Raw genomic sequence first — 19,300 nt, 5'->3', positions numbered from 1 at the left:
AGGCAGAGGTTGCAGTGAGCCGAGATCGCACCACTGCAGTATAGCCTGGGAGACAGAGCAAGACTCCATCTCAAAATAATAATAATAATAATAAAGTATTCCAAACCACACGGAGTCAGATGTCAGATGCAGACCTTAAATAGCACACCAATAAAAGCAGGAAAATCACATTTAGGTATTAGTTTCATTTTCTAATGTGCAAACAGACAAAGACGCCTACTTGGAATGATGAATTTAAAAGAAAACTCCTAGAAGTTGTATTTCAGGATTAAATTATAACCTTTCTCAAGAAAGCTGCCTGCAAGTAGTGAGATTAAAAGGGAGACAATAATCGCACCGAAGCCCTTAATGAGGAGGTAAAGAGAGGTAGTAATAGGGGCACGCAGCTTCTTCCTCCACCAGGAGATAGAAGGAGTGGGCTGAGACGGGGGAACTCAGGGTTTCATCCCAGGGTGGCCCTCCTCTCACGTGTGTGTGTGTGTGTGTGTGTGTGGTGTGTGTGTGTGTCTCTGTGTGTGTGTGTCTCTGTGTGTATGTCTCTGTATGTGTGTCTGTGTGTGTGTTGTGTGTGGCAGGGTTTCTCACTGGCAGTGTTGCTTCTAAACGAAGTGGCAGCTGTCTGGAACTCAGTGAGTGAGGCCTCCAGTGGCCAACAGTGATCTTCAGGAGAACAGAAAAACACTACATGGAAGCCAAGTGATGCCACCAACTTGGTAGAAAGTGGATTCAATCTGCCAGGGCCACAGGCGCAACCCTACATGACTGGCTGCTTAAAGCAGTCATCCCTGGGATGGCCCTTCTAGCTTAGAACTTCTCACTCTAGTGGCAGGAAAGAAGGCCAAGAGTTCTTCAGGGAGACAAGAATTGTCATTTAAGGCAACAGTGAACGAAATTAATAAAACAACCCAACTACTTTAAAAAGAAAGGAATTTTAAAATGCTACTTGAAAAAAAAAAGAAAGAGGGAGTAATTTTTCTGGACTCTCTTCATAATCTGTTTTTATAAATCAGGTGGCAACCTGCTGGACTGTGGAACAAAGGTCAGCAAGTGAGTTTTCTGGAAGCACACTTGCTGTCACAGTGAGGAAAATTTTTCTAGTTTCTGGTGAGCTTTAGAACTTTCAAGCTTCATGGGGAGGAGTGAAGAAGAGACACCTAGAGATTACTCTTTGGTGTTGGCAGGAGAAAAAAAAAAAAACACACACACAGTGGGAAAAGTGACCAAGTGTCCTACAGGGCCACCAGCCTATGAACCCCAATGTGGTCTTCATAATATTTTGTTCCTTGGTCACCTACAGTCACAATCTCTACCTCAGAAAACTTGTGCTACTGCCTGTCTTCCGTCTGGCTCTCTGCAGGTGAGTGTGCCGATGTCCCCAAGCCCTGAAGGTTGTTTACTGGCGTTTGGCTTGCCCATGATGATGTCGGAGTCTGGACTGAAGTTCCCACCATATCAGGATCACCCTCCATGAGGCAACACTTTCCCTGCCTACAACCTTTCTTCCACCGAGCGCCACCTGCCCCAGTCCAGCAGACACACCTGTATGCATCTCAGCCCTGATCACAGGATCTGTGTGCTTCCTCTTGCAAATGCCCACATGCAAATCTGAGGATGTTGGCCACTCAGAAGATGTGTGAGTCACTGTAGATCCTGCCGCAGCCGGTACTACACAAAGATAGTCCTGTCTAACCATGGGCACACCCACCCACTCTCATGTGTCCTATCTCTACTTGGGAATGAGACATAATCATCTACTTGTGACAACGTAGAGCCGAAAGTGAAGAGACAATGAAGAATCTAGGTGTTCATTAGACAGAACTGATGCTGAGGAACTGACCAGAGGTATTTCAAATCAGTTCCAGGGTTTCCAAGACAGTTCCAGGATGATATTAAGAGGGAGTCAGGTGAGAACTAGAGAACTCAAATGACAGTTATCACTTGAGAGTTTATTTATGAGCTATGACATTCAGCAGTGGGTTCACAGGGCCAGAGTTCCTGGAAAGAGCATTTGGGAGAGCCAGGCCCCTGATAGGTCTAAGAAGCGCCTACTGTGTTCCATGTAGTACAGCAGTAAAAGAGCCGGTTCCCAGGCCAGGCAAGACAAGTGCTATAGATGGAGAGTTGAGGCATCTGCCATATCATTGCCTCAGGGATCAGGTTCAACTATGGAGGCAGGCCAGAGCATGACAAAAGGGGGAAAGGAGAAGGCAGAGGCTGAGGAAACAGGTGAAAGTGAGCACTGCAGAGGCAAGACAGGCACAAACAACCTATTATTAAAATACTCTACAGAGTTGCAAAGGAGCAGGTGGCAGATGGGAGGAGGGAACACAGAAACAATGTCAGAAGGTACAAAGGAGAAAGGGTGATCCAGAAATAAGACAAGAACAAAGCTGGTCTCTCTTATTCCAGGGCAGTCTTCAGTGGTGAACAAGCCGTTCCTGAACTTGCAAGTCGGCACCACTTATGTGCCATTTCACATTAAACTTTTTCCATGAAATTTTTCTCCACCAGAGAATGTCCAGTAGTAAATCTGTCTATCTATAAAAGTCTGAATAAATTAAACATGACAAAGTTGGTTTAAAATTAGGAATATCAGGCTACCGTAACTTCCTGGAGGTTGTCAATGCACTACAGTACTGGAACTATGGATGTTCCTACTTGATCATCAGGATATAATTTGGTCTGTATTAACTTTTGGAAATCTCTGAACTTCAAAGTGCATTCAATTTATTTTCACTGATGCCTGCAAAATTCTTACAAGTTAAGCTGTGTCAATATTTCAACTCTCACTTGAAAAATAAGGTTACTGAGGTTTCAGGACACAAAGTAAAACATCAAATTCGTGCTGTGAGTGGATTTAACCTCAGGGCCAGGTCCCAGCTCTTGAGCCGTTCCTTCAGCCATAGCACGCATCTGGCAAAGCAACTCCCTGGCTTTCGAGAGCCTCGCCTGAACCAACATGAAGCCTAGAGGTGTCAGAGTTGTTTCTATGAAAGTAAATGATACTATGCAATACCTCCTGTCTTCCTCAGTCATAGCCAAACAGCAGATGAAGCCAAGAGGAAATACATGTTCCTCAACAGCAGTAAGGTTCCAGGTATCGGGTGGCAGCAGCAGCTGCTGAAAGCCTGTTCCACTTCACCCCTCCCCCAGAACCCCAAACTCAGGTATAAACCCATGTCTCAAACTCTTGAGGCTGCCGGATTATGAGTCTTTCGGCGACAGATGACAGAGTGACGCAACACTACGACTCCTGGGGGCGCTAAAATCATAGCCTTGAAGGAACAGGAAGGTGGTGACTCTTCACAGGAGCTACTAATCTGCCGCCCCCCCAACCCCCCACCCCCACCCCAACACACACACAGACCGGAAAGAGGGAGCAGGAAAAGGAAATGAAAGCAAGTGACTCTAGGGCCTGGATTTCATATGCAAGAATAGCCAGCAACAGGTGCAGCGTTCCAGTGAAATTAAGACACTCAAAACACCATTTGCCTCCACAGCATAAAGAGCGCAGGCACAGAAACCCAACATTAGGTAATGATGTCAGAAGTGCAAATCATCATCATTCTCTAGCCAGTAGCAATTTCGTAGGAAAAAAAAGTTGGGGTGGGGGGAGGACATTTCTCTGTTGATACATAATTTCTTTTAATTTAGGAGTGCTCTCTTAAAACAGTTTGAGGCCGGGCGCGGTGGCTCAAGCCTGTAATCCCAGCACTTTGGGAGGCCGAGACGGGCGGATCACAAGGTCAGGAGATCGAGACCATCCTGGCTAACACAGTGAAACCCCGTCTCTACTAAAAAATACAAAAACCTAGCCAGGCGAGGTGGCGGGCGTCTGTAGTCCCAGCTACTCGGGAGGCTGAGGCAGGAGAATGGCGTGAACCCGGGAGGCGGAGCTTGCAGTGAGCTGAGATCCGGCCACTGCACTCCAGTCTGGGCGACAAAGCGAGACTCTGTCTCAACAAAAAAAAAAAAAAAAAAAAAAACAGTTTGAAAATAATTTTAGCACTGATCATCAATATACTTTTTTAATGCCTAGTGACTATCACAGTGCCTAGCACATAGTAGGTAGGTAGATGAATATTTACTGAATGAATGAATAAAATGAGAGGTAAACAAAAAATTTCTTCACAAATAAAGATAACCAAAATCTACACTTGTAGTATATAAGTGTATCTTTTTCTCCATTTCTCCAAGAAGAGAACAAAAGGTTGGAATCAGTAGCCAAGGACACTGGCTTCATCATGTTGCTGATGAACACATCAGGAGGTGCAAACCATCCATCCCTGGCTGAAACTGAGAAGCCTGATCTGCTACCCCTTGAGGGATTTATGCAGGGAATCCTCAACTGCAGAAGATCCAATGGGAAAAAAAAATCACGATCCTTTAAGCAATCCACCTTTAGACTTTCCTTTCTTTCAATGTGCCATTTCACATAACATTTTTTTACCCGCCATTATAAGAGAATTTACAAGATAAATCTTCCTCAAAGTGATAGAAATCATCAACTCATAATATGTTATGGAAAATGTCTTAAGCTGTGTGTGACATGCTATATGAAAAATCTGAATGTGGGATAAGATGTTGTAGAAAGGAAGCCATTTTATAGGCTCTCAAAACTGGCAGAAGCAGGAGAGAACAAAGAGCAATAAAAATGAGCCCATCAATGGGAGAAGGTCTGTTACAGGAATACTGTATTGAATTAAAAGGTTAATACCAGGCTGAGCTCAGTGGCTCACACCTGTAATCCCAGCACTTTGGGAGGCAGAGGTGGGTGGATCACCTGAGGTCAGGAGTTCGAGACCAGCCTGGCCAACATGACAAACCCCATCTCTACTAAACATACAAATACGAAAATTAGCCAGGTGTGATGGCGGGAGCCTGTAATCCCAGCTACTTGGGAGACTAGGGCAGGAGACTCGCTGGAACCCAGAAGTGGAGGTTGCAGTGAGCCAAGATCACACCACTGCACTCCAGTCTGAGTGACAGAATGAGACTCCATCTCAAATAAATAAATAAATAAATAAATAAATAAAAGTTTAATATCAGCGTCAGAACATTACTGATTACATAAGTTGAAAGGTTTCACTAAGTTAAAAATAATGATATTAATTATAAGAATAAAGTATTCAGAGCACAGATAAGAATAAATCACCAAAATTATCAAGATTTTAGAGAATTGCGAATACACATAAAAAGCAGTGTCATAAATAACTTTACAAAATTACTATTAAAAACGGTTTGACTTAATGATACTCTTTGTTCAATTATTTTAATCTATGAATTTTTCTTGTGTTTGTAACTTAAGTATTCTGAGTAGGAGTTATCTCTTCCCTATATATTCAATTTAAAGAGTCCTTATATTTTTTTCAAGTTAACTTCCAAAGATCCAAAATACTCCCACTTTGTTTTACTTTGAGGTAATACCCAAAGGTCTTGACTACGGTTCTTAATGAAGATCCTAAGTGGCTAGTTAAGAATTACTCCAAATTTCAAAGGATAAACAGGAATAGGAAGTGCATTACAAGTGCTTTTGTTCTTTTAAGTGACTCCGCCTTTTCATTCATTCATTCACTCATTCATTAATTCATTCATTCACAAGGATCTATCACCCCTACAGAACAAACACTGTACAAGGCACTATGGACACAATCATGAACAAGACAACCTTGGTCCTTGCCCACATGGAGAGCACAGTCTTGGGGACCTATCAACACTAAAGTAAATGAACAAGTGAACAAAAGCAATGAACAATGGTGACAAGTGTGGATCATGGGAACAATAGTAGAAAGTCTACTTCAGGTGAGTGTCAGGACAGGCTTCTCTGAGCAGGTGCAATTTCATCCAATGCCCAATTCCAGAAGGAGGAGAAGGAGATAGCCAAGAGCTGGGGACCGGTATTCCAGGTAGAGGAAAGACCCTGTAAACAGAGGTTGTTCCCAGAGCTGAAGGCTGACCAGTGCGGCTGGATGGAGCAATGATGGACAGTGAGCAAGGAGGTGCATTACACATTTGAAAATGGCATCTCACCATATGACTCACTGAATATTTGCCTTTCCAAACACTTTCTCCTCGGTCTAGAATTTCTCCCTTCCACATTCCTCTCTGCCAACTTGCAAGTCACTTCTCTGGGAAACATTCCTTGATCCTCCGAGGAAGAGTAAAAACTCCAGGAGTTTATCCTTCCTAACCTGTGGTCCCACAGCACATAGTATGTATCATGAGCACACGTCTTACCACGCTGCTGACTCGCTGTGTTTGAAAGCCTGCAAGCAGCGATCTTGCTTGTCTGCCTCCCAGCAGCCTATCACGTAACTTGGCACCAGCTGAGAGAAATAAATGACAGTGAACGAACCAAGAGATACATGGACAAATTAAATGGATGCAGGGGCACTAAATAACTACTCAATTGTTGGAGATTTGGAATAGTGTCAAGGTTACAGCTCCTTAACTCATTTACAGTTTAATTTCTACCCCATACGACTTTCATATCACACACACTTTTGGGCAAATCTTTTTCCATCACAGAGAAGTGATGGAATAACTTTCACAGTGTATCATTAGACACTGGACCCAATCCATTCATATTCAACAAACACGCATTAAGTGCCAGGTTCTGTGCTAGGCTCTGAGGCTGACAGTGGTCCTATCCTAGATGATTTATGAGGCCAGTAAGCAGAATAAATCATATTCAGAAAATGTTTTTAATGACTGACCTTGTTAGATTCTTTACATGTAACTATCTTATTTCATAACATTATTAAGAAAAAAACGTTTTTTAAAAACTTCCTAGGTCACCCAGAGAACAAAATAATTTAGAATCTGTTAACTCAGTAATTTTCACACTAATTCTTGTCAGAAAGTCATGCCCAGGCTTCCTTTCAATGAACAGGTGGACAAAATTTAAGTAACCACATTCTCAATGAGTCTTCTTTACCTGCCTGTGACTGTCTGCCGTCTCCGTTCGTGGATTCAGATCTCACTTCCATTTCTCGTCGGCTCAGCATGTCCTCCAAATGTAGCTAAGACTCCCAAACCAACAGTCCATGATTTCTGAAGTCACAAAGGGATGTGTACCCCTCGGCTGGAGAATGTGCTTTGATGGAGTCAAATTGAAAAACAGGGTCAAACAGTATGGGAACCGTGGATAGATGTGTTCTCCTTCCCCAACTGCCCGGACCAGAATGGCCACATTCCTGCCTCTGTGAAGAGCCCAATCCTGGTCTGCTCTGTCTGAGCCTCTGCCAGGTGTGAAGCCTGTCGCCTTAAAATCTGAAGACGTGTGACAACACTTATCTGCCTAGGAACAGCAAGGTATGCATTTCTACAAACACAACTGCTGAAATTGCTCGGTATACAGAGAAGCCAAGCCCTTCCTCTCTTCTCCTCAGGTTTTTCTTAGATTCAAGCCAAATAGAAATCTGAGTGAGGAAAAATGTTAAGAAATTTAGCATTAGAAAAATTTCTTTTTTATGTTTCTAACTCTTGCAAGAGTTTGTTCTCATCAATTTTATAACCTATTTTTCAACCTACATACTCCAAACTAATTCCTAATCCTTTTAGGGATCCATCCATTAATGCACTAAATAATACATGCCCTCAAACTAAGAGGTAAACCATGCCCCTTCAATCAGGATAAGAAATACTACTGAGTGAAACGCAAACTGCATCTTTCTGCCAATCTCAATGCACAGCCTTCTGCTCACTTCATTCCCAATCACTGTCCTCACTCAGGCGTTCTCTGGGCCAAGTTCTGCCAACTTAGAGCCTGCACACAGCTCTGCCTTCAGCCAGCGCCCTCCACCACCTTGAACTATGGATTTGAATAGCTTTCTCAAGAAGGCCTTCCCTGACCACTCAGACTACCACTCATTCCAGGTCCCTGTGAAGTTCCCAAGTGATTTGCCATCACAGCATTGCAGAATGTCTACCCCCGAAGCAGTTAAATAACTATCTGTATGCTCTGCAGTTTGATGTCTGGTTCTTGTACTAGTCTATACACTCAAGAGGCCAGATGCCATAATAGAGCTCATCGATTTTGTCAACCACACCCAGGGCAGTGCCTGGCATATGGGGCACTCACCCAAGACTACTTTCCATTTAAAATTGTTTTCTCTTTTAAAACACTCTGTGGCACACTGCTGCCATTGCTGAGGTCTAAGGAAACAAATACTCTTTTTAAGCCATCATCTTTATCAGGAGTTATTACTAGGCAGGGGGTCCATGAACTTGGGACAGGTAAAGCAATTAGATATTTTCACTGACCTCTAACAGAAATTTGCATTTCCTTCCATTGTGATGGCAGATCACAAAACACATTATTAGTGGTAGCTTTGACAGCGTCACCAACAAAAATCACAACCATTTTCATATCACTTTATAACTCTAGCAGGTACCTTGAAAATACCATTTGGCTCATTGTTATTTCAGAAGGGTACAGAGCTTAGATATGCTAGAATTTCTTACTGAACACACTAATCAAACAGTAAATATTACTCTCTCACAGACTTTTTCAGTATTTTGGTAACTGTATGCATGGAATGCCACGTACTCTATTTTATGCATTTAAAAATATTTGTCAGGACAGGCGCGGTGCCTCACACCTGTAATCCCAGCACTTTGGGAGGCCAAGGCAGGCGGATCACAAGGTCAAGAGATCAAGACCATCCTGGCCAACATGGTGAAATCTTGTCTTTCCTAAAAATACAAAAATTAGCTGGGCATGCTGACACACACCTGTAGTCCCAGCTACTCGAGAGGCTGAGGCAAGAGAATCACTTGAACCCGGGGGTGTAAGTTGCAGTGAGCCAAGATCAGCCCCCTACACTCCAGCCTGGTGACAGAGTGAGACTCCATCTCAGAAAAAAAAAAAAAAAAAAAAAAAAGGCTGGGTGCGGTGGCTCACGCCTGTAATCCTAGCACTTTTGGAGCTGAGGCGGATGGATTACCTGAGGTCAGGACTTCAAGACCATCCGGGCCAACATGGTGTAACTCCGTCTCTACTAAAAATACAAAAAAATAGCCGGGTACAGTGGCTCGCACCTGTAATCCCAGCTACTCGGGAGACTGAAGCAGGAAAATTGCTTGAACCTGGGAGGTGGAGGTTGCAAGGAGCCGAGATAGCGCCACTGTACTCCAGGCTGGGCAACAGAGCGAAACTTTGTCTCAAAAAAAAATTTGTCTGGCTTCACTAAACTGCCAAAGGAGTCTATGGGGGCGATGAAGGGGGGATGAAGATAAAGAATAAAAACCCTAATCTATTAATAGATCACTATCTTGAGACATAAACATCTGATGCACCAAGAAATAATTATATTTTGTTCTGAATGGATGTATTTTTACTCATTGTAAAAGGAAATAATATTTCCTTAAAAAGACAGTGCAAAATAAAATTAATTAAGATACTATTTTTAAAACAAAAAGATATTTATTTCCTTGGTTTTAATACAAAACAACTATAAAAGAAGAAATTCCCAAGAGACATTAACAAGTTTAAGGGTTACTTAACAGTTCAACTATGAGACACCCCTGGCACTCCTAAGAATATTCTTGATTTGATGAAACTTGTGGTAACACCTGGAAGCTTTTCCTTTGTTCCATCACCTCTCTAAAAATTTATTATTCCTTTGTTAAGATGCTAGATAAGCCCAGTTCTCACCAACCCTTTGAATACTCATGTCTGGGTACTCCCATGTGTATGCACTACGCATATCTTAATAATCATATTTGGGTACTCCCATGTGTATGGGAGTACTCCACATGTCTGGGTACTCCCATGTGTATGCACTACGCATATCTTAATAAACATATTTGTTTTTCTTTTGTTTTAAAAAAAAAAAAGGAAAGAAACTTCTCCCCCTTTTTTCCAGAAAGACTCATCCTTGAACCATTAAGGCCCTGAGCTTGCAAAGGGAGGCTAGCAGACAGGTGGGGTTGCGGAATGTATTACACTCCGATTTCCACCACAGTGTTGTTCTAGTTCTCGCCTAGCAGTTGGGGATTCCGCCCCATCTAACTTCTGTTGTTTTTTTGTTTTGTTTTGTGTTTTGAGACAGACTTTTGCCCTTGTTGCCCAGGCTGGAGTGTAATGGTGTGATCTTGGCTCACTGCAACCTCTTCCTCCCAGGTTCAAGTGATTTTCTTGCCTCAGACTCCCGAGTCACTGGAATTACAGGCACCTGCCACCACGCCCAGCTAAATTTTGTTATTTTTAGTAGAGACAGGGTTTTGCTTGCTGGTCTCGAACTCCTGACCTCAGGAGATCCACCCGCTCGGCCTCCCAAAGTGCTGGGATTACAGGCATGAGCCACCACACACAGCGCGGCCCCATCTTACTTCTGTAACAACTCTGTGAATATACACACATAACCACCCGAAAGAGTTATAATTAACACCTTACTATGAACTGCTTTCATCAGCCAACCATTAAAATCCAGGGAAAAAAGAGCTTTGATGAGAGGGGAAAGGCCGAACCTGAAGGGAGTTAGGCCAGTGGGCAACACCCGGAGGCTGCCTCAGCAGAAAACGGGCTCAGAGAAGACACCAAAACCAAGCTCTACAGAACCTCAAGGGCAGCCAGAGGGCCCTGGTTGCATTATGCGGGCTTCTCTGGAAGAATAAATACCACAGCATTTCTTTTACACAAATTAAGACAGGTTCTGACCAGTTCAGTTCAGCAGCTCCAGTTACATTCAGGAGCTTTCTCACTCTCTCCCGCCAAAAGGAAAATGCGTAACAGGAAAAGAAAGGATCTTGGCACCCCTCCTCCTTCTCCTCCTCCCACTTCCCCTCTCCTTCACCCCCTCCCTGTTTTCTGTCTCTAAAACTTAGACTCCAAGCCCAAGGTAGACCTGATCTGTCTGCTTTCATCCACAGGCGTCACATCTCTTAGAGAATACTCACAAAATCCCCTCGACTTCACACAGCAAACAGAAGCCTAAAATCCCTCCCGAAACATCCCTTCTCAGGTACAAATCCACCAGACGAGCATCAACAATGGCATGAGATTTGAAGGAAAGTCAGAACTCTCCTTCAGGTCCAGGTGGCCTAGAAAAGCAGAAAGAATGCCAAGTTCGGACCCCTAGTCATCTCATAGGAACAGTTTCATCTTGAGAAAATCATTTTCTCCCTCCTTGAGTGGGATTCCTCAGGCATAGGGGAAAAAAACTGGACTGGTTGGCCCCTTAAAGCATCTTCCAGATCTAAGATTCTGTGAGGGTCTGTGTTACAACAGCCATGCAAGGTTACGAGTGAAGGGGAAGAGCAGAAGGAAGCCACTTACTATTAAAAGTGGTGTATCGGCCAGAAAATGTTGGAAAGAGACCATTTCAGCTTGAAAGTCGGCTCGCTCTTAGTTCTCATTCAGGATTCCAAGTTCCTTGCATTTGTATTTCACTACTAGCGAGTTAAATATACCACGAGTATAAAATGTCTCACAGAAAACACTCCCACCATCACCAGCAATATGGAAAATACGTGGCCGTCACATCGGAGGAGAAACTTGCCTCGAAATAATTTGGATATTTACAACCACACACACAATGTGATGATTTAGATGATTTCTAAAGCCATGAAGCTTCTCAGGCCTGGCAGAAAGTATAAAAAATATTAGGATCACTGTGCCTGACAACAGCAAGAATTTGGTGCTGACAAAAGAGAGCTACTAAAAAAAAAACTAAGGGACCATGTTATTCACAGAGGTTTATGAAACTGCCAAAATAAGTAACAGTGCAGCGTTTTCTGTACTATCAATAAAATGTTTTAATAAAATGACTTGTACAGTCAATCTCATTATATATTTCTCAATTTTTATCCAAGTAATAAATGCACATAAGTTTGTTTTCAATAAAATAAGATGATAACACAATGCAGCAGGCTTGGGGAATCCCCTTTCCTCTGTTATCTGTTTCTTCTGACAACGGTTTATGCATTTCTAAATACTATGCTTCTAAAGCTCCTTCCTGATTGCAAGTCAGACATTATTTATAAGATATTTTTTACTTACCACTTTTATATCCACTCTTCCAATCTCTACTTGAGATCTTGTTTCTGACATCACACTTTTAATCTACAATATCTCTTTCTTATTCTCTGATTTTTTTTTAATCACATTCTGTTCTTGTTTCAAAGACAATTATTTTCCTACTTCTCTGAGGATACACGCCAAATTCCTGTTTCCCCTAAGTGGCTCCTTCCTTTTGTTTGTGTTAATGTAGGTTCTGTTGGTGGAGGCTTTCAAACATCTGCTGACTCCTAGCAGCCCTTCCCATTTCAAAATGAGGCTCAACAGTGCATAGGCTTGGGTGTCATCTACCAACTGGCAGGCTCAAAGTAAGGTAATCAATTTACGTGCTGTAACTATACTGCACTCCCAGTAAAAGCACTCTTTAATTGGGGGCTCATCGGCGATGGGAGGCTGTCTTAGTCCATTCGATGCTACTATAACAGAATGCCACAGACTGGGTAATTTATAATGAACAGAAATTTATTTGGCTCAAGGATCTGGAGGCTGGGAAGTCCAAAAGCATGGCACTGGCATCTACTGAGGGCTTTCTTGCTATATCATCCCATGGAGAAAGGTGAAAGGGCAGAATGTACTGACAGCAAGTAAGCAAGAGAGAGTCAAACTCACTTTTATAACAATGACATTCTCAAGATAACTAACCCACTCCTGCAATAACAACATTAATCCATTCAAGAACGAGAGCAGAGCTCTCATGACCTAATCACCTCTTTTAGGCCCCACCTCCAAACACTGTTGCACTGGGGATTAACTTTCCAACACATGAGCTTTGGGGGACACTTCAAGCCATGGCAGACAGGAACTAGGGGAGCTCCTGGTGTCAGTTAATCTTCCTGATGTCTATTCAGAGCCTTACCATGCTCTCTGGGCTAAGGGTCCCAAGTCAGAGTTCAGTTTTTCCAGAAAAATACACAAATCTCTGTTCTCCTGTGCAGGTGAGGAAGAAGGGGAAAGCTCTGAGAGTCAAAGTGCGCCGTTTACAGATTCTCAACCAAACTCTCAGTTTTCAGTTTCAAACTTCTCCCACTTTCCCCTGACCCAACCTCAAACAGTACTGGCAACTTTCAATCAGAGGGCTTGCAAAATCTGTGAGATGCATGAGAAAGCCACTCCACCATCATCTTTCTTCCCCAGCAATGACTATTTCATTTCCACTTCCCTTTGACCACAGGAGTTTATTCCTTTTTGTTCTTTTATTGTAATTATAGGAGCAACATGACAGCAAGCAATGATAAACACAAATTGCTCTACCACTTTTAACTGTAAGTTCTGCTCTCTTTAATTTATACACAGGAAGACTCCTAAAATGGTCCCATTTCCATGAGACTGGCACTGAGTTTCAAATGGCAGCAGTGTGCAAGCAAGATATGGGTCTCATAGTCTTGAATTCCAAAAGATAGTCTTGCTAAATATTTTATGGTCAAACCCAGACTTTGTGCAGTAATATTAATAACATCAGCTGTAACTGTCAGTTAATTATTCTCTTTATGATTAAGTCCAATTTGAAATATGCAATGATTTCCCAGAGAGAGAAATTTTATAGTCATAGCATAAAATTACTTTTCCTTTCCTTTATTTTCAAATGTGAAATTTTACTTTAGACTTGGTAAATCAATAGAGCCAAATTGCAGCTGCTATTTTGGGACCTCGATGCAGACTTACTTTTACTTTATGTGCTGAAAATCCTAAATTGCATTAATGTTTTATTAAAAATTTAAATAAATTTTATCGCTAAAAATGTGTGCTAAAATAAATACAGAAACTCAAAGTTCACCTATGTGTATTAAAGCAAATCTATAACTGTATCAAGATATTAACAATGAAAGAAAAATACACCCAGCGTAAAGGTTTCTAGAACCCAAATGCTCAGCTTTCTCCGACCCATAAAAGTCTGCCTCTAAGTTCTGAAAACAGATAGCAATTCTCATCCTGGCTGAAAGGAACACAAATGTTGTTGATAGTAATATGGTGAAATACAGAAATAATTTCTCAAGACCACCTTGTAGACCAGAAAGAACTTAACATCTGATACCAATGTTCCCCACAAAACCCAGTAAAATTGTCTTTGGCTACCTAAGGATGGGGAAAACTTCCCAAGCTAATAAGTAAGATTTTCCAACGAATTCATAAAATTGCAAGCTTTCGCCCAAAGTACTTGGTTTAAAAGGGCACATACAGCCAGTTTGATTAATCCCCTGGCAATCAAGGAAGCTTGTAAAAAATATTTTGCCCACATTGTGATATATGTTTAATATATGACCAAAAAAAAAAAACAAGCAATGGAGAGAGAAATTTTAATAAAGTGTTCTTTCTTTTATTTTCATTAAACCTTAATGTTTCTGAGAAAGCTTAAGAAAAAGATAAAAGTAATTGCTACTAAATGACTGCAAACTTTTAAGCAAAATAAATATTAATGATGTGCTTCATGGATTCTGATACAAGAATATTTAAAATTCCCTAACATTCAAAACAGATTATCACAAAAAGTGATCTCCTTGCTCTTTTCCAGCCCATCATTAATTGGAGGGAGGGCGGGCTCTTCTGGCTCTCATTCAAATGATAATAATTTGTCTATTAGTCTTGATAAGGGGATGGAGGTGAATGATGTTGGAATACTCATAAATAATCTTTATAGTAGTTAATCCACCATTTACCTAGTGGTCATGATGATTTAATAGCTTACTGAAGGACATATAGTCAATCCAATCCCCAAATCTAAGAATTGCCAAGGTTATGCTTCATCAATGCAAACATCTTTGTTACTTAAACGTAAGCATTAGACCTTGAATTGCTAGGAAGCCAAAATAGTGCCACTCTCCACATTTAAACTGGATTTGCCTCTAAAAAGATCAGAATCACACACTCCATACACATTTCCCTGTGTGTATCCTGCTCGCTAATCCTTTATACACAGAAGAGTCCCCATGTACAAAGCACTGCTCAAGACAGTGACTTACAATGGCCCATGAAATCCACTTTTCTTCTCCTACATTTTGCCCACCAGGATGTTAATTTCATTTAATGAGTCCCTGTGTGGAGCATATTTCTGAGTTAAAGTGTCTTGAATTTCCAAATCCTACTAGAGAATGATAAAAGCTCTTGGTGATGAGTCACAAGGGTAGTTTGGTGGTCAAAATAAATTCCTGCTCCACAAAGTCCCCTGCAGGGAAGCTGGGAAGGGCCACTCACAGATTTAGGGGGATTAGCTGAGCTATAAGTTCACAGATGAGTGTAGTAAATCCATCGGACACACTCAACGAATGCTCACTAGGTGCTCACTAGCGCAGGACACACTGCAGAGAGCCACCAAGATCACTTGCTACATAAACACCCAACTAAAATATTTATTTAACAAATGAAAACAGTCAGCTCCCAAACAAACATCCATCCAAGGTAAACAAAAGAAACCAGTTTCCATGTGAAAAAACTGTATCATTTCATAAATTTGTTTTTAATAAAATAACTTTCGGCATATTGTGGTAATTATTTAATTATCATTTGCTTGGAGTTACAGACTCAGCACTGAGAAGTACTCCAGGGTAGTGATTAAGAGTATAGGCAGCCGGGTGCTCATGCCTGTAATCCCAGCACTGTGGGAGGCTGAGGCAGGTGGATCACTTGAAGTCAGGAATTCGAGACCAGGCTGACCAACATGGGGAAACCCCCATCTCTACTAAAAATGCAAAAATTAGCCAGGCGTGATGGTAGGCACCTATAATCTCAGCTACCCGGGAGGCCGAGGCAGGAGAATCACTTCAACCCCTGAGGTGGAGGTTGCAGTAAGCGGAGATCACGCCACTACACTCCAGCCTGGGCAACAGAGCAAAACTCCATCTCAAAAAAAAAAAAAAAAAAAGGCTGGGCGCAGTGGCTCATGCCCGTAATCATAGCACTTTGGGAGGCCGAGGTGGGCAGATGAAACCCTCGTCTCTACTAAAAACACAAAAATTAGCCAGGCATGGTGGTGCACACCTGTAATCTCAGCTACTCAGGAGGCTGAGGCAGGAGAATCGCTTGAACCCGGGAGGGAGAGGTTTCAGTGAACCGAGATCATGCCACTGCACTCCAGCATGGTTGACAAAGCGAGACTCCGTCTCAAAAAAAAAAAAAAGGTATGGCACAGCCACTTGGGTTTAAATTCCACCTCTGTTCCTCATTACCTGTGTTGGGCAAGCTACTTACCCACTCTCTGACTTGGCTTCCTGGCTGTAAAAAGGCAATAATAGAAGTGCCTCTTTTATAAGGTTATTGTGAGGATCAAATGAATTCATATGTGTGTGTACATGCACATGTCTGTGTGTATATAGACAAACACATATACCCAGATATGGGTGTATATGGGTGTGGGGGGGTGCGTGTGTGTAAATAATAGTAAAACTGTTAAATAGTGGCTGGCATAGAAAACGTGAAAAACCATTAAGCTACTCTTCTTATTACTACAATACTTCTTATACATCAAATTATTTCATACAGTGTTTCAGGTTAAAATTAAGCAACCACTAAACGTGTGAAACTGTGTTTAATACGATGAGCTAGAGATGCTTGAAAATTATCAGCTGATTCCAAACAGCTGTGCCCTCACAGCCACTGCTGCACAGCGAGCTTGTCTGAGTGCCTGCCACAAGCACCTCTCCCCACTCCCTCCCCATTGGCAGCGAAAGACAATAAGTGAATCTGGTGAATAAGGTGCAAATAGAATCTCAACAGTTAACAGACTTCAAAAAGCAGACTCGGGTAAATAAAAGTTCCCAGTATTAAATGAGGCACATGGTAGTTCATCATCAGCCTGAATGCGAAAGCTCAGACCATGCCTGAAAGGAAGGGGTGGAAAATCGAGTGAGTGGTGCACTAGTTTTTTTTGATTAATGGTTCTACCTCTGTAATTCTACCTATGGAAACTGTCCTTTGCCCCAGAATACCCTTCTCTCCTTTGATTTCTCACTGCTCTGTTGTTCCCTTGCTTCCTGCACAGAGAAATCTAACCAGAATGTCAAATTGTGTGTATACGTCTGAGCATCAGACACATTCCAACCAATTTATAATTTATTATTTCATAATCATTCTTTGTATATGTATTACTATTTATAACATTCACAAAGGCAAAATTCCAGTGGCCAGAAACGTGGGTCAGAGTCCGTTCATTCAGACCTGGCAACCTGGATTGGGAGACATCCCCTCTCACTATCAGCAGCCTGGAGACAGTCAGAGGCAACGATACAAAGAGGGAAAGAGGGACAGGAATGAAGCCAGGACGTAATAGTAATAGTAATAATAACAACAACAAAAGCAACAGCCTCTAACAATATTAGCCAAATACTTTGAACTCATTTAATCTTCACAATTCTAACGATCTGTTAAAACATAATAGAATAATTATTTTTATCTGAGTCCACAGAATTTACACCTTTAAAAATTTACTTAAAGGCCAGGCATGGTGGCTCACACCTGTAATCCCAGCACTTTGAGAGGCGGAGGCAAGCGGATCACGAGGTCAGGAGTTCGAGACCAGCCTGGCCAACATGGTGAAAGCCCGTCTCTACCAAAAATACAAAAATTAGTGAGGCATGGTGGTGCGTGCCTGTATTCCCAACTACTCAGGAGGCTGAGGCAGGAGAATTACTTGAACCTGGGAGGTGGAGATTGTAGTGAGCCATGATTGCACCATTGCACTCCAGCTTGGGTGACACAGCAAGACTCTGTCTCAAAAAAAAAAAAAAAAAAATGACTTAAGGCTGGGCACAGTGACCCATGCCTATAATCCCAGCTCTTGGCCGGGCGCGGTGGCTCAAGCCTGTAATCCCAGCACTTTGGGAGGCCGAGACGGGCAGATCACGAGGTCAGGAGATCGAGACCATTCTGGCTAACACAGTGAAACCCCGTCTCTACTAAAAGTACAAAAACTTAGCCGGGCGAGGTGGCAGGCGCCTGTAGTTCCAGCTACTTGGGAGGCTGAGGCAGGAGAATGGCATAAACCCGGGAGGCGGAGCTTGCAGTGAGCTGAGATCCGGCCACTGCACTCCAGCCTGGGTGACAGAGCGAGACTCCGTCTCAAAAAAAAAAAAAAAAAAAAAATCCCAGCTCTTTGGGAGGGTGAGGCAGGCGAATCACTGGAGCTCAGGAGTTTGAGACCAGCCTGTCTCTACGAAGAGTACAAAAATTAGCTGGACATGGTGGCATGTGCCTGTGGTCCCAGCTACTCTGAAGGCTGAGATGGGAAGATCATTTGAGCCCAGGAGACCAAGGTTGCAGTGAGCCGAGATGGCGCCACTCACTCCAGCCTGGGCAACAGAGTGAGACCCTGTCTCAAAAGAAAAAAAAAATTACTTAAAATAACTTGGGACCAAAAACTGAAGGTAGAAACATATAATGTTTCAACTAAATCTTATAGTATATAAAATTCTACCAGAAAATGTACTAGGCTTCCTCCTTTGCAGAAGTGATCATGACGACAGGAAGCAGAAAGATGTTAGTCAACCAAGTTATTCTGAGAAACAATCATCTAAATGTCTACTACCAAGCAAATGCCTCATGAAACAATTTGCCATTTTACCAACAAATCCTTAAGTGTCGAGGTCTCTGCCAAAAGACAACACACAAGTACAGAAAGTCTAACATACCCAAAAACAGCATTTCCAAGGAAAATGTCAGACCCACAACTTAACAGCCTGATTGGCAGACAGACTACCCTGGGCCACAACATGAAAAGAGTAAAATTCAAGTACCTTAACTTGGAAAATGTGAAATAATAATGAGGGGGAAAAAAAAACCTAACTAAATATTATAAAAATTACCTCTAATTCAAAAAAAAAGTTAAGCAAATTTATTTTTGTTTGTTTTGTTTTGAGACAGTGTCTCACTCTGTCACCCAGGCTGGAGTGCAGTGGCAACACCATAGCTCACTGCAGCCTCGACCTCCAAGGCTCAAGTGATCCTTCCACCTCAGCCTCACAAGTAGCTGGGACCACAGGTGCGGGCATCACATCCAGCTAATTTTTGTATTTTTTGTAGAGACAGGGTTTCACCATGTTGCTAAGGCTCAAACAATCTGCCTACCTACACCTGCCAAAGTGCTGGGATTACAGGTATGAGCCACCATGCCCAGCTAGATTTATTTTCAATAAACATCATAGGCCAGGCACAGTGGCTCACGCCTGTAATCCCAGCACTCTGGGAGCCCGAGGCAGGCAGATCACTTGAGGTCAGGAGTTCGAGACCATCCTGGCCAACATGATGAAACCCCGTCTCTATTAAAAATACAAAAACTAGCCAGGCGTGGTG

At 42.4% G+C, this 19,300-nt stretch overlaps 1 protein-coding gene across 3 annotated transcripts in view; it reads right to left on the bottom strand.

Moving 5' to 3' along the window:
* The window catches only part of UTRN (utrophin), a 581,880-nt gene that overhangs the window by 536,441 nt on the left and 26,139 nt on the right, over window positions 1-19,300 (bottom strand). For 2 of the 3 annotated variants that reach the window (XM_005552041.4, XM_074037195.1), the window contains exon 1: window positions 6,938-7,121. The exons of the other annotated variant lie outside the window; for it this stretch is intronic. In XM_005552041.4, the coding sequence (XP_005552098.3) occupies window positions 6,938-7,007 (70 nt within the window). In that variant the 5' untranslated portion in view covers window positions 7,008-7,121. Of the gene's footprint in view, window positions 1-6,937; window positions 7,122-19,300 lie in introns of those variants that run through there. 3 annotated transcript variants of the gene reach the window in all.

This window comes from Macaca fascicularis, chromosome 4, assembly GCF_037993035.2.
Source record: "Macaca fascicularis isolate 582-1 chromosome 4, T2T-MFA8v1.1".
NCBI lineage: Eukaryota > Metazoa > Chordata > Mammalia > Primates > Cercopithecidae > Macaca > Macaca fascicularis.
The sequence above is the reverse complement of the archived record's forward strand: the minus strand, read 5'-3'. Positions and strand labels throughout refer to the sequence as shown.